This window comes from Zonotrichia leucophrys, chromosome 4 (assembly GCF_028769735.1).
Source record: "Zonotrichia leucophrys gambelii isolate GWCS_2022_RI chromosome 4, RI_Zleu_2.0, whole genome shotgun sequence".
NCBI lineage: Eukaryota > Metazoa > Chordata > Aves > Passeriformes > Passerellidae > Zonotrichia > Zonotrichia leucophrys.
Genome location: NC_088173.1, coordinates 1,735,651 through 1,747,907, shown reverse-complemented (window position 1 = coordinate 1,747,907; position 12,257 = coordinate 1,735,651). Strand labels below are relative to the sequence as shown.

The 12,257-nt window shown below is 36.1% G+C and overlaps 2 protein-coding genes across 2 annotated transcripts in view; one reads left to right on the top strand and one right to left on the bottom strand.

Moving 5' to 3' along the window:
- Nucleotides 1-12,257, top strand: part of ZFYVE28 (zinc finger FYVE-type containing 28) — a 180,132-nt gene that overhangs the window by 2,114 nt on the left and 165,761 nt on the right. The window lies entirely within an intron of this gene.
- Nucleotides 1-12,257, bottom strand: part of CFAP99 (cilia and flagella associated protein 99) — a 53,905-nt gene that overhangs the window by 33,277 nt on the left and 8,371 nt on the right. The window contains exons 3-4 of the mRNA XM_064710210.1: nucleotides 6,677-6,821; nucleotides 4,485-4,579 (exon numbers count right to left, since the gene is read on the bottom strand). Coding sequence (XP_064566280.1) covers nucleotides 4,485-4,579; nucleotides 6,677-6,821 — 240 coding nt within the window. The remainder of the gene's footprint in view (nucleotides 1-4,484; nucleotides 4,580-6,676; nucleotides 6,822-12,257) is intronic.

The following is a 12,257-nucleotide window of genomic DNA, read 5'->3' as shown; positions in this document are numbered from 1 at the left end:
AGGGATGCAAGTCATCCCATTGGTCTAGAAAGTCATTCATTGTCCTTACAGAGGATCTTCCATTGTAGCACATGCATATTGGATTTAATTTGTCACCTAACAGTAATTTGTACTTCTGCAATGTGTAAATACAATGTCAAAAGTCTAGACTGACTTCCACCAGAAAGGATGCACGGTGTAGACACTGCTTCTACCAGTGATTGTAACAAAATTGCACATCCAGGTATCCCAGCAGCTGGTGTGATTACAGTGAACATATCCCCTACCACAGCACAGATCTCATGGGAAACCCTGACTATACATGAAGTTTATAAAAACCCATGGAGACAAGTGTGTATACAGGGACTATAATACAGTATTGATCATAAGCTGATACACTTAAAATATAACAGACCCTGAGGTTTGACCTGCTTTCAAATTTCTAGGTATTCAGAGAGCTCACAGAAATAGAAATACTACAGGTGGTCACTTGTAAATATTCCCTTTTTTTTTCCACTAGCTTCCATTAAGCTGAACTCCTCCCTCTCTGTGTCCTCTTCTACATCGCAGTCCATCCTCAAAGGGTTCAGTCAGTTGTCCACTGTGAAACCACATCTCTGAATTGCTGTTTCAGCTCTCACTGACTCTCTGTCATAATAGCTGTAACTATCTTTCACAAAGCAACTCAACTAATTCTTCAAGGCAGATGAAACTATAATAAAGGCATCCAGTGATTTCTAGTGCTGTATTTAACAGCTGGCTGTTACAGTTTGAGACTTCCTACAGCAGCTCCAGTCCTGTACTGATTACTAGCACTTCCCCCTAAATTAAAACAATTAGGTAATTATGTGATTGATAAATGCTATTATGTACTCCTGAGGTAGAGAATATTGATATCTAACTGTGTAATCAGATATCAACACTGTGATGTATATTTTTGTACTGTCTTAGTCACAGTCCCCAGAGAAATACTATAGTAAGGATATGCCACAATATGCATGATACTAGAGAATTCTTGAAACACAGCCCTGGAATCCAGGCACTGCAGGGATTACAAATGGCAATGTAGGATGACTGGACATCATTTCTGACCAAAGTGGGCCTGAACCCACAGTCGTAGTATGGATAATCCCTATCACTGATGGTGATAAGACAAAAGAAACTTTTCTATTTTGTGAACTGAATTGCTAGGAAAAATCCCTAATATTTCTGTTTTGTCTTTGGCCATATGAGACACAGGTGGAAAACCCAGTATCAGCAGTCATTGCTTTTAAAGCAACAGAATGGGGCTTCTCTAAGATTTCTGTTTGGATGTCACCAGGCTCTGTCTCCTTAGCAAAGTCACTTGTAGTCATTTGGTAACAGCATTATTCTGCTTACTCCTCTGTCTTGAACATTGCAAAATTTTCACTACTTAGATAGCATGGTAATGAAGAACCATTTCCCTTCTGGAAGTGATGGAATTACACCAGCAATGAATTGTACCCCACGTTTATATTTTAATGTATACTCTGGCTGTAGTAACACAAATGTGTCTAATTAAAGACTGTTTTGTAATGCGCTTTTACAGGTGGGCTGAATTAATACCTTACTTTTGAGAATTTGAACTTTGTATTCTTAACACACTTTTACACAGTGGGATCATACAGATTTCTAGAAAACAAATAAAAAATGGGAAGTGTCCTCATCTGGTATTATCGTAACATCCATGTAGGCATTTGCAAAGCTGAACTGCTTACATTCACAATATAAAATTTTGAATCTTGAGTTAAGGAATTAACTGCAGGAAACAGCATGTTCTGTTTCTCCACACAGATCAACCACTGCCTGAAAACATTATTGATCCAACTTGGACAGGTTTTACCCACCATCCACCATGAGGCTGATCATGTCCTGCTATTCCTACCTCATCTTAAATTCTATTACTGTGCCCAGTTCTTATGTAGTGATATTCCTTTGATTATCTCAGAAGTTCTGTAGAACTGCTTTTAGAAGCAATCAGAACATGAGCAGAAAAAACAGTTTCTTAACTGCTAGAAAGAAAACATTCTGTATTTTGTATTTTTTACAAGACAATTCAGAAATTACAAAGCTGTTTACTTCAACTTTTTATTTCAATAGTGTATTTTCTCTAAGACACATACCCTTAAATTTTAAAATAAATGTAGAAGAATAGCATGTAGACTAAGAGAATACAAAAATAGATTTGAACCAGCAATGCATGGCTAATTTCTTAAAAGGATAATCACACTAAAGTTACAAGAATGAGTTTTATCCCATGGTTCTGTAATACCATAAAAAATGTTTGCATGTATTCTTAATATTACAGAATGAGACCTTGTGATTTGCTGTTCAAGCAGATGAACATGTGTAAGTGAAGCAGCATTGTTATTCTGCCTAAATGAAAATATTTGAACATTCATCAAACACAGGGAAACACTGTGACTTTGAGTTGAATAGATTCCATCATAGAGGTCTTTAAGAGAAAGGTCTTAAATCTCCCATAGGTTGACATCATTCACCTGAAGACTATTCATCTGAGTGAGGTTTATCTGCATGATGAAGAAAATTCCACTCATCCTGTGATGTGCTAAATTTATTTTTAATTGAAGTAAATCTGTCCTACATAAATATATGTGAATATTTTTTCAGTGTCCTAACTGAACTCAGACACAATAGTCATCAGGCAGAATCTAGAGGTCAGCATCTTGAAGGAGGCTCCCAAATTTCTGATAACTTTTGTTGCTAAGGCTGCAGATCTGCCTTCTGCTCTTTTGTCTCTGTTGCTGGGGGGACAAAATGCTGCTGCTAAACCCTCTGCTGCAGGTGCATTAATTTAATCTAGCATCACTTTGGAGACAAAGAAACTGTTCTAATACAAGAAAAAAGGCAATCTAGGTGCCATGGTGATGAGGATCTGGTAAGATACTTAAGCAAACCAAGTCACACCTGCTACAGTGATAGCAGGTGTGCAGCATTGGAATATGCAGCACTTCCCTATCAGAAACGGGTTATTCCAGACAAGGAAAGAGGCATTATCTAAACCAGAGCATCAGGGCACTGCTGCTTAAGCCACATAAACCTCGATGAATGGAATCAACAAGAGGTAATTGGCATGATGTGGGAAAATTGTGTTGCTAGCTGAATGAGCTCAAGATGCATCCAATCCAGTAGCTCCTGGCTAAGATGTTTACCAAAGAAGGGCCTGGGAGAGCATTTTAGACAGAGTGATTTGTCTGTCTACCAGATTATGATAATTCTTCCAGCCACTCCTCTGTTCTTTTTAACTGTTAATGAAATATTTAATTTTTGTCTCTGAATGGAATTAATAATAAGCATTCCATAGTAAGTCCATCTAAAACCAATTTAACCTACTCTGTCCCTATTGCAAAACAACTCTAATCATTAAAGAGACACTGGCATCCACATGAACATTCAAAGTAATCACTATGAGGATAAACCTTAGCCTTTTGAGTATTAATAATTAATATTTGCCTATCTCTTTAATTCCATCTTTGTGATTCAAACAGCATGTTTAGGCTATGCTTTGAAACATCTAGATAATCAAAGGTTACAGATGCTGTGTCACCAGGGATTTAATTTTTAGCCCATTTTCCTGAGAAAACAGGGCTTATGAGAAAGCACTGCTGCTCAGTTTATCCTTCTGCTCCTCTGTACAACTTAGCTTTTAAGATAATTGGCACTTTGATTTTGAAAGAGAAGCAGAAGATAATCATGTTTCTACAGTTACAATAAAAAATAGCAAAAAATAGTGGAGGAAACCCCAAATTCATTACTTCAGAAAAGGACAGGGAAGCAGAATTTTGTTGTCCCCACTTTTGTTTGGCAGAGCAGAATTTTGTTGTCCCACTTTTGTTTGGCAGCAGTGGTTTGGTCAGCTGCATGTTGTACTGGGGCAGTTGGTACATGCATAGCTCCAAGCCAGCCAGTATTTTTTGGGAAGGAGAAAAAGTGATGGAAGCACAACAGGCTTGATAATGAAAGTGGTAGTGGATTGTTCAAGGGAAAGAAGAACACTAAACATCAGGAACTGCAAGTTTCAACAGATTCATTGCATATGGAAAAACATCTCCTCTCTAAAGTTTCACAATTTAAAAACTTGATTTTAAAGAAATAATGTGAGAAGAGAAATAATAAGAAAGAAAAAGAAATAATGTGAGCAGAGAAAAGAAAGAAATAATCAAAGAAATAATGTGAGCAGAGGCAAGAGTGAATGTGCAACTTAGGACAATTGTAAATTATGTGATTATTTGACCTTCTCAGATTATATAAAATACATTTAAATTGATCTTTGACTGAATATAAGAATCTCCCTGTAAGTAAAGAAATTGAAGGGTTTTTTGGTAAAAAATACTAATTTAATTTCTGAATTTTAACAGAAAATAACAGTAATTTCTCAATTTAATTTATTCTCAAAGTTGAGAAAAGTTGTCTGATTAGTCAAAGACAATGAACAGCTAATTATTTTTTTAAATGTTTTGTACCTGTTGCATTTTTGCTGTGTCCAAGGATTTCACAATTCTGCTGAAGTGCTGAAGACCAATCTCTTCTAGTTGAAAAGTAGCTAGATAACAGATAACTATCAAAAGATACATACATTTAAAATACAGCAGACAATTCTAATAAACCTATACTCAATATACTAAATAAACCTATATTCAATTCTAATAAACCTATACTATACCTAATAACCCTTTACTCAACATACTCTGTGATTTACGTTACCTTACCTTAATTTTTAACAGTTTTGATAGTGAATTTTTTAGCATACTCTGGTTTTAATGTTTTCAGAGAGGACAGCTCTTACTCTTCTGTTACAAATTCATACTTTATTATACATAACAACATTTTATAGATAACAAAAAAAATCAAACATAAAATGTAATAGTTCTAGTATTTACTTTGCTTTTTTTACAAGTGACCATGTTTCCTAAAATGTCGTAACCTTTGTTTTTCTTCTGAATTGGAATAAAATCAAGTTTTTAAATTGTGACATTTCAAACCTGAATCTTGCACCCTCTATGGCAAGAACACAGTTCAATGATCTTAGAGGTCTTTTCCAGCCTAAATGATTTATGATTCTATTCTATGATACAGGAAGAGGCACTGTCAGTGCTGTGAAATTTTAGTAGACCTATAAAGTTCATGGGCTCCTGTATCAGCTTTCATTTGTCCCCACTCACTTTGATCAATCAGGTTTCACTTACAGTGCAGTGTTTTAGCTTCCACCAAACTGTGATGTAAAATCAGGAAATTCTGGCCAATGTGCTGCAGCCAGCTCAGTGTATCTTTAGGCTTCAATCTCATGTGCTTTAGTTCAGCAATGTATTTAATCAGTCTTAGCAGAATATACATTTAACTCCTACAAGCTTTATTAAATTCAAATCTGCTCACACATAGCAACAGCCTTTATAAGCAGCTTTGATCATTTAAGTGTCAATGCAGCTTGGCAAAGGGAATCACAAGCAGCTTAAAAAAAATGTAAGCCAATGACCTTAGACTCTCAACTTGTTGATAAAGGAAAATTTTCTGTTCCTACCCTCTGCCTATGATTAATGGAAGCTTTTGAGTGGACCAGTCCTGACAATCCAATTATAGCATCACTCAGCTTAAAGGTATAATTTATGTGCCCCAGACAATGAAAAACATGGCTCTGGAGAAATGGAGACAATGAAGCATTACCATTCAGAATAAACTCCATACACTAATAATTTCATCCTTGACAGTTCTGGCTCCCTTTTGTTTGTTGTTTGATTTAGATTTCTGTATTTTTACAGATTGTGACAGAAGAGACCAGAATTGTAATAAAAATTTAGTAGCTTTTAAAACATAAAATGTAGATATATTTATATTAGATATGTTTCTTTGTATTTTTCAACCACTTTGAATTAAGTTGACTTTTAAATATACCCACAAAGATTCAGAACTTATCTGAATTAGAGAACCAGTGACAGAGGTATTTGGGATTCCAACTTACTTAGAGACTTAACAGATCAACCTCAGCATGTGTGTATCAAATAAATAGCAGAAAATATTTTTAAAATTAATTTTTCACGTAATTCTCGATACCTGAAATAAATTTGGGAGTAGTAACTACCCTAATTAACTGCGTGGATACTATCAGATATAATTGTATCAGAACTGATTCTGCCCAAGTAATTAATTAAATGAAAATAACTGACCTCACTCCTGGAAATTGATGGCAGTATCTTAAGTTACTTATGTCATTGTGATGGTCAGTATCCACACATGGATAGAGACAGCTGTGTCTGAAACTGTGAGATGTGCTGTGATCCTCAGCACACAGAGATTTGTTACACATTTCTGTATCTGAATGGCAGAGGTACTGGCTTGCATAGAAGAGAATAAAGGGAAATCATTGAAGGATGGCTAAATGTCCAAGATGCTTCTTGCAGCCACTGATCCTATTTTCCAACTGCATCTTACCCTTCTTAGGTAAAATTCCAGTTAACATCTGTAAGATTTCAGACTAAATAACAATTTCAGGTTTTGGACTTCACATTCATTAGGGCATTAGAAAAGGTCCTGTACTTCACACTGCACTAAACACAATGACAGTGCTTTCAATGTAACATAATACCAAGACCTACACTAGTAAAATTATATTTTTTGAAATTTTGTGGTAAACACATTTGATATTGTAGAGGCAACTTACCTATATAGAGATTACGCTCAGAAATGGGGCAGTATCTCCCATCCTGAACATAAAAGGCATTCACCACCACATCCAATATGGATTTATATTCTGTGCATCCTGCTAGTGTATCCAATACAAATTTTTCTTCTGTCACATTAAGAGTCTATAAAGATACAAATTTAATAATGATTAATGTGTTCTGGAAAGAAAATAGTTGCGTGCAAAAAGTACAATTATTTTGAAGTAACTGCAAAACATGAACAATGAAAAGCAGTGTCTTTGGTAGGGCTGCTGCCCTTCTAATGCTATCAAATAAGGGCAGTCCCAGCAAACTAATGGCCCTTGTTAAGTAAAATGTAACTTTCTCCAATGTTAAGTACTCATTTTACCTGCTGACATAAGCATTGAGTTAAATGACCTTCATGTGTGAATGTCAGCAGTTGATGCAAAGAAAATCTGAAGTCTCTGAGGTATGAGCACTGATTAACTTAGCCAACAGTATGAGAAAGTTTCAGTAAGATTTTGTTTTCCCTCAGGAAACCTCTTCTTTGTGGATGAAGTCTGTACTACTTAGGGAGACTAAACTGAGGAGAGAAGCTGGACAGAGATTATGGAAAAGACTCTTAACTGCTACTGAACTCCAACTTTGGAGAACATGACTGATTTCAGCTAAACCAGTGAGTGTCAGGATTCTTTTTAATGCAGACTGTTTCTTACCCAGCTAATGCTCTTGGTCACTTGTAATGTTCATGCAGTATCCCAAGAGAACAGGAGAGTGGGATGGTCCCTTCCTTCTGGATCCTACCCCATAAACCCTTTAAATAGTCTGAATGCTCCTCAACTTTACAGAGAGTTTCAATCACAATAAATAACCTATGCAATATGTGCTACTATATGAGAGAAACTTCTAGGATGAGCCACCTTTAAACAGTGCAATAAAATCTGAGGCCCAGAGCAGTTTGTTATTACATGAATTGAAAATGGCCAGCTGAGCTATGACAAAATGACAATAATGATCCTTTGATTGAAGGAGGTTAGATAAGAAGCCAAGAAAAAAAGGCTAAGGGCATCTTCTGAAAATGTATAGTCCATGTTTGATGTGTCATCTCTCCCAGAGCTCAGAGGTGTGGGAACAACAGAACTGCAATAACGTATCAGATGTGATGTTCACCTTGCTTGGCAGGCTGTCTGCTACCCTCTTGATTGCTTTATTTCCCTAATGTGATTCATTTCTACTTTATGGCGGTTATTAGAGGCTGTTGGATGGAAGTCTGTGAGTTTTCTGAGGAATGACACTATACAGGACTTTGAGATCAAGCAAATATGAGGCAAAACTTTAAAATTACCATTCTAGTATTTAAATGTAAAAAAATATGCAGAAGAATTCAAAGTGTGTTTTCTCAGGTTGTCATTCAGAGCAAGCATCATTTTTTTTCACTACTCGTGTTCAAAACCCAGATTTCATATTTAATTCCTTTTAATTTGTGCATCATCGCCAGGAAAAATTAGGAAAGAGACTGAAAAAAGTCCTAAAATATGAAAAAAAAAAGAAAAGAAAAAAAGGAAAGTATGGACTTCATCTTGCTAAGCACTGAGGATTCTTGTGAGGCAAACAGTTCTTTCCAAATACACCTTTTATGGATGAAGATTTAGGTAACAAAGAAAACTCATAAATCTAAGCCCCTACTAAATGATGAAATACATATATATACATACATACATACATATATATATATATATATATATAATATTTGATATGATATCTCTAAGAATATTTGATATGAGATCTCTTAGGAATTTACTAAAAAAGGCAAAAGCAAATCTAAATAACTGAATGGCAAAGTCAGAGAGGATGTAGTTCCACGGAAAGCAGGATTGTGACATTTTGAATCTAAAACAATTGCTCCCTTGAGTAAGTGGTGTTATTTATGAAGAAACTGCAGAAAATAGTAGCTCTGTTAATAAACAGAAAATCATAAAACTGGTCAAGCCTGTTGGAGACACGCTTAACAGAAACTCAACTATCTCTGCTAGAAGCTAAAATTTCAGTTGTTTTCAAGATCTTTATTAGATCAGAATCTCTGCATTCATGTTCTGTGTGATTTGATATGAAGTGCTATGGCAAACCTTTTCAAATACACTTTGTATTTGCTTTTCAAATACATTTTGCAGAGGTGGCCAAAAGTAGACAAACAGGTAACAACAGGACACCACTTGTGCCCAACTCATCTCCCATACAGTGGAGACTACAGCATAAAAATACAATTGCCTGTCAGCATTTACTCTGCTTTGCTGCTCTGAGTTAACAATTCAGTCAGAAGCATTAGGATGAACACAGTTCTTACTCCTGCTTACACCTTGAGCAAGCATGAACATAACCACCACATGGTCTTGAGACAAGCGAGAGGGTGACAGAAGTGCACCTGGGGACAGCTGTGCCCCACAACATCAGCACTGACTGGGGACCACAGGACAAAATGTCTTGGCATGAAACATAATCAGCTGAATCTGCTTTCAGCCACAGAAGGTACCAAAAGTTCTGTTTCTACATGTAAAAATTGAGATTGGTGGAGCAGCCTGCAGCTGTGTCACTCAAGGAAGTGATCTCATCACTACTCAACTAAACACGACTGGGCAGGAGGATGACTTGGATAGGAAATCCCAAAGGTGAGCCAGGTGTTGGTTAAGCCCTGCAGATAATCTAGTGAATCGAAACCTGAGCCACTGCTTTAAACCAGTTAGAATACTCAATAGAAAGTGCATTGTGTCCTCTACAAATTTCATCAAGGACATTTACAGTTTATCTGTATATCTGAAATAATAATGGCTTTGGGAAAGTAATGTGTTGGGTAGGTGTAATTTCTAGCACTAATTCCTAAATGCATTTTTTCTGTGGGGCTTTGTGCTGAGCTTTATGTCAGTGAGATGTATTTCACAGAAGGTCAAGTGATCCTGAAATGGTACAGTATGACAGATTGCATATTTATAGCACCTTTTGTATGAGGTTTTCAAAACACTTCACTAGCATTAATTGTATTTAATGAGATTGCTTTTGGCTAATATAATTTTCAACATGCAGGAACTATGGCATGGAGCAGGTAAGAGATTTCCTCCAAGCAACACACTAAGTCATTGGTGCCAACAAGAATTAATAAACACTAATTTGTGAGCATTTATTCTGTCCATCAGAGCAACTTTTTACCTTTTTAAGTACACTTTAATCACATATTTTTCTGAAACAACTAGCAGTTAGCTAAATTTGCAAGTATGTCTGAGCCCTTCAACATAAAGAAGGCCAGATAATTTAAAAGTTTGAAAGTAACACATGCAGTGATCATTTTCTGTCCATTGAATATTAAAAATATCAGAAGACAAAACAGATTTTGAACAGATACAAATATCTGACAGTATTCTCTCTATGGCATTAAAATCCAGCTCTGTCTGATTACTAAGTGTTTAAGTTGTTAAAAAACTCCAATTCTGTCTGAATTTATCCTGAATGTTGCTGGGAAGAAAATGTGATTCTTGTCTATTATGTGCTGATTGGTTTTACTTCTCCCTTTTGGGAAGACCCTAATACCTTCCATGGATGTGTTTTTCCTGCTCTCTGGCACACAGCTGTAGCTGGGAATCAGTCAAGCTTCCTCAAGGAGAGAAGGGCTTTGAACATAAACAACTTCCAGCATGGGTTAGTACAAAAAATAGCATGAATTAAATGGAGAAATATCTGCAAAAGGGAAGCTTTTCTACCATGGGTGTATCATAATAAGGCTGGTTACAGTGGAACCTGTGTGAAGGGGCCAGAGAAATCAGAAAAGGAGAGAAAGAAAAGCTCTTCTCTCTGGAGGGAAAAAAGGAAAAAAATATCAGCCATGCTCTGTTTGAGACTTCTCAGGCTAAGGACATAATTTAGGTGAAACAAATATTTTAGAAAGAAGATAATATTTGATGAAAAGATAAAATAGCTTTCACCTCCTGAGAGAACTGTGCAATAGTATGTAGTGAACTTTTCTTCTAGGAAGAACGTGCACATTTTGCAGATAGAGCCTGATTAGTTTAGAGTGCTTCAGTTATCAGTGCTAGTCCTCTCCAAGGGTCTAATCAAAAAGCTGTAAAAATGAAAGAAAATATTCCTACTGACGTCACCAGGGTCTGAATCAGTCACCAGAACCCAGTATTCTTTCTCTCTGAAGTCAGTGGGAAAAACCCCTGGGATCTTTGGATTTAAGTAGGAAAATATCCTGCTTCTACTATTCGCCATCTGTGTTGCAGTCACAAGTTAGTATTTTTCATCTAGAGCTGACAATGCTGACCAATGCTGTATTAAGAGGTACAGGGAACCTTATTTTCCCTTGTACTTAATATTAAATCCCAGAACACTGCAGAAAACTCAAATTCCATCATTTCCTTAGAAAGATCCTAATCTGCATTTATGTCAGTAACTAAAAACACAAATTAGACTTATATAATTTAGGAGGATTTTTTATTGCACCATATCTATCATTCTTGCATTACATTATCTTCATATTTAAACCTATGACTTTTGACATTTGAGGATTTTACTCCCAATTGAGTAAAATCAGTTGAGTGGGCATGTGTGAGACACAGCTGAACCAGCACAAACGAGAACTGTGGAGAGTTGTGCCAAATCACACCATGTTCTTGTGAAATGGGAAGCACATAAACATGTCTTGCTATCAGCATGAGGGATAAAGGAGCAGAACAGTGAATTTGGGGTGGCAGTTCTGGTTTCACAGAAATAAGCTCTTCTGTAGCTGGGATGTATGGAGGAAGGTCAATGTGATGGGTCTGATCCTGCAGCTCTGATTGAAGCAGATAATCCCACTGAAAATGAAGTGATGTGCATAGAGAAAGGCACATACATTGCCTGGTAACTCCTGTGTTAAAATCTGTCTCTTGTTATCATGGCCAAAGCTTGATTCTGACAGTCACAAGGAAGAACAATACCTGGCATGCTTCAGTTAGGTACAAAATTTAATCTTTTTTCAAAACGAACAGATGCAGTCCAGTCCTATAAAAGGTGTGATGGAATTATATGCTTGTGTACAACATGCACTGGATGAAAGATCACCTTTGGACATGGATCATTTTTGATAGATTTAAGTGAAGAATGCTTAATAAAAAGAAGGGGGTTTAGTACACAGGAATGAAAATATTATCTGGACAGCATCAGTCTGATAAAAGGAACATTAAAAAGCATTTAGGAGGATAAACAAGGAGAAGTAATCTGGCCATTCAAATGAAGAACAACAGGAACAGATGTAAATTTGAATGTGAATATATAATAATTTAAAGATCTTAGACAGACTTAGGAATTTTTTTTAAGTTAATGTGTTATTCAGGATAATTCAAATTGAATTCTGTTTTAATAGCAACAAGGTCACAATATTGAAGTAAAAGCATTTAACAGGACTTATTTGTTTTTAGGAGGTTTGAGGGAATGATTCTTTGGGATTGAAGGCGAAGGTTTGTTTGCTGCAATTAGGAATCATCCATCACATTGCTAATGAATCTGTGGTTTTATTGAAAATATTTGCAATGAAAAACAAGTCCAATATTTTGTAATAAACATTGTAAA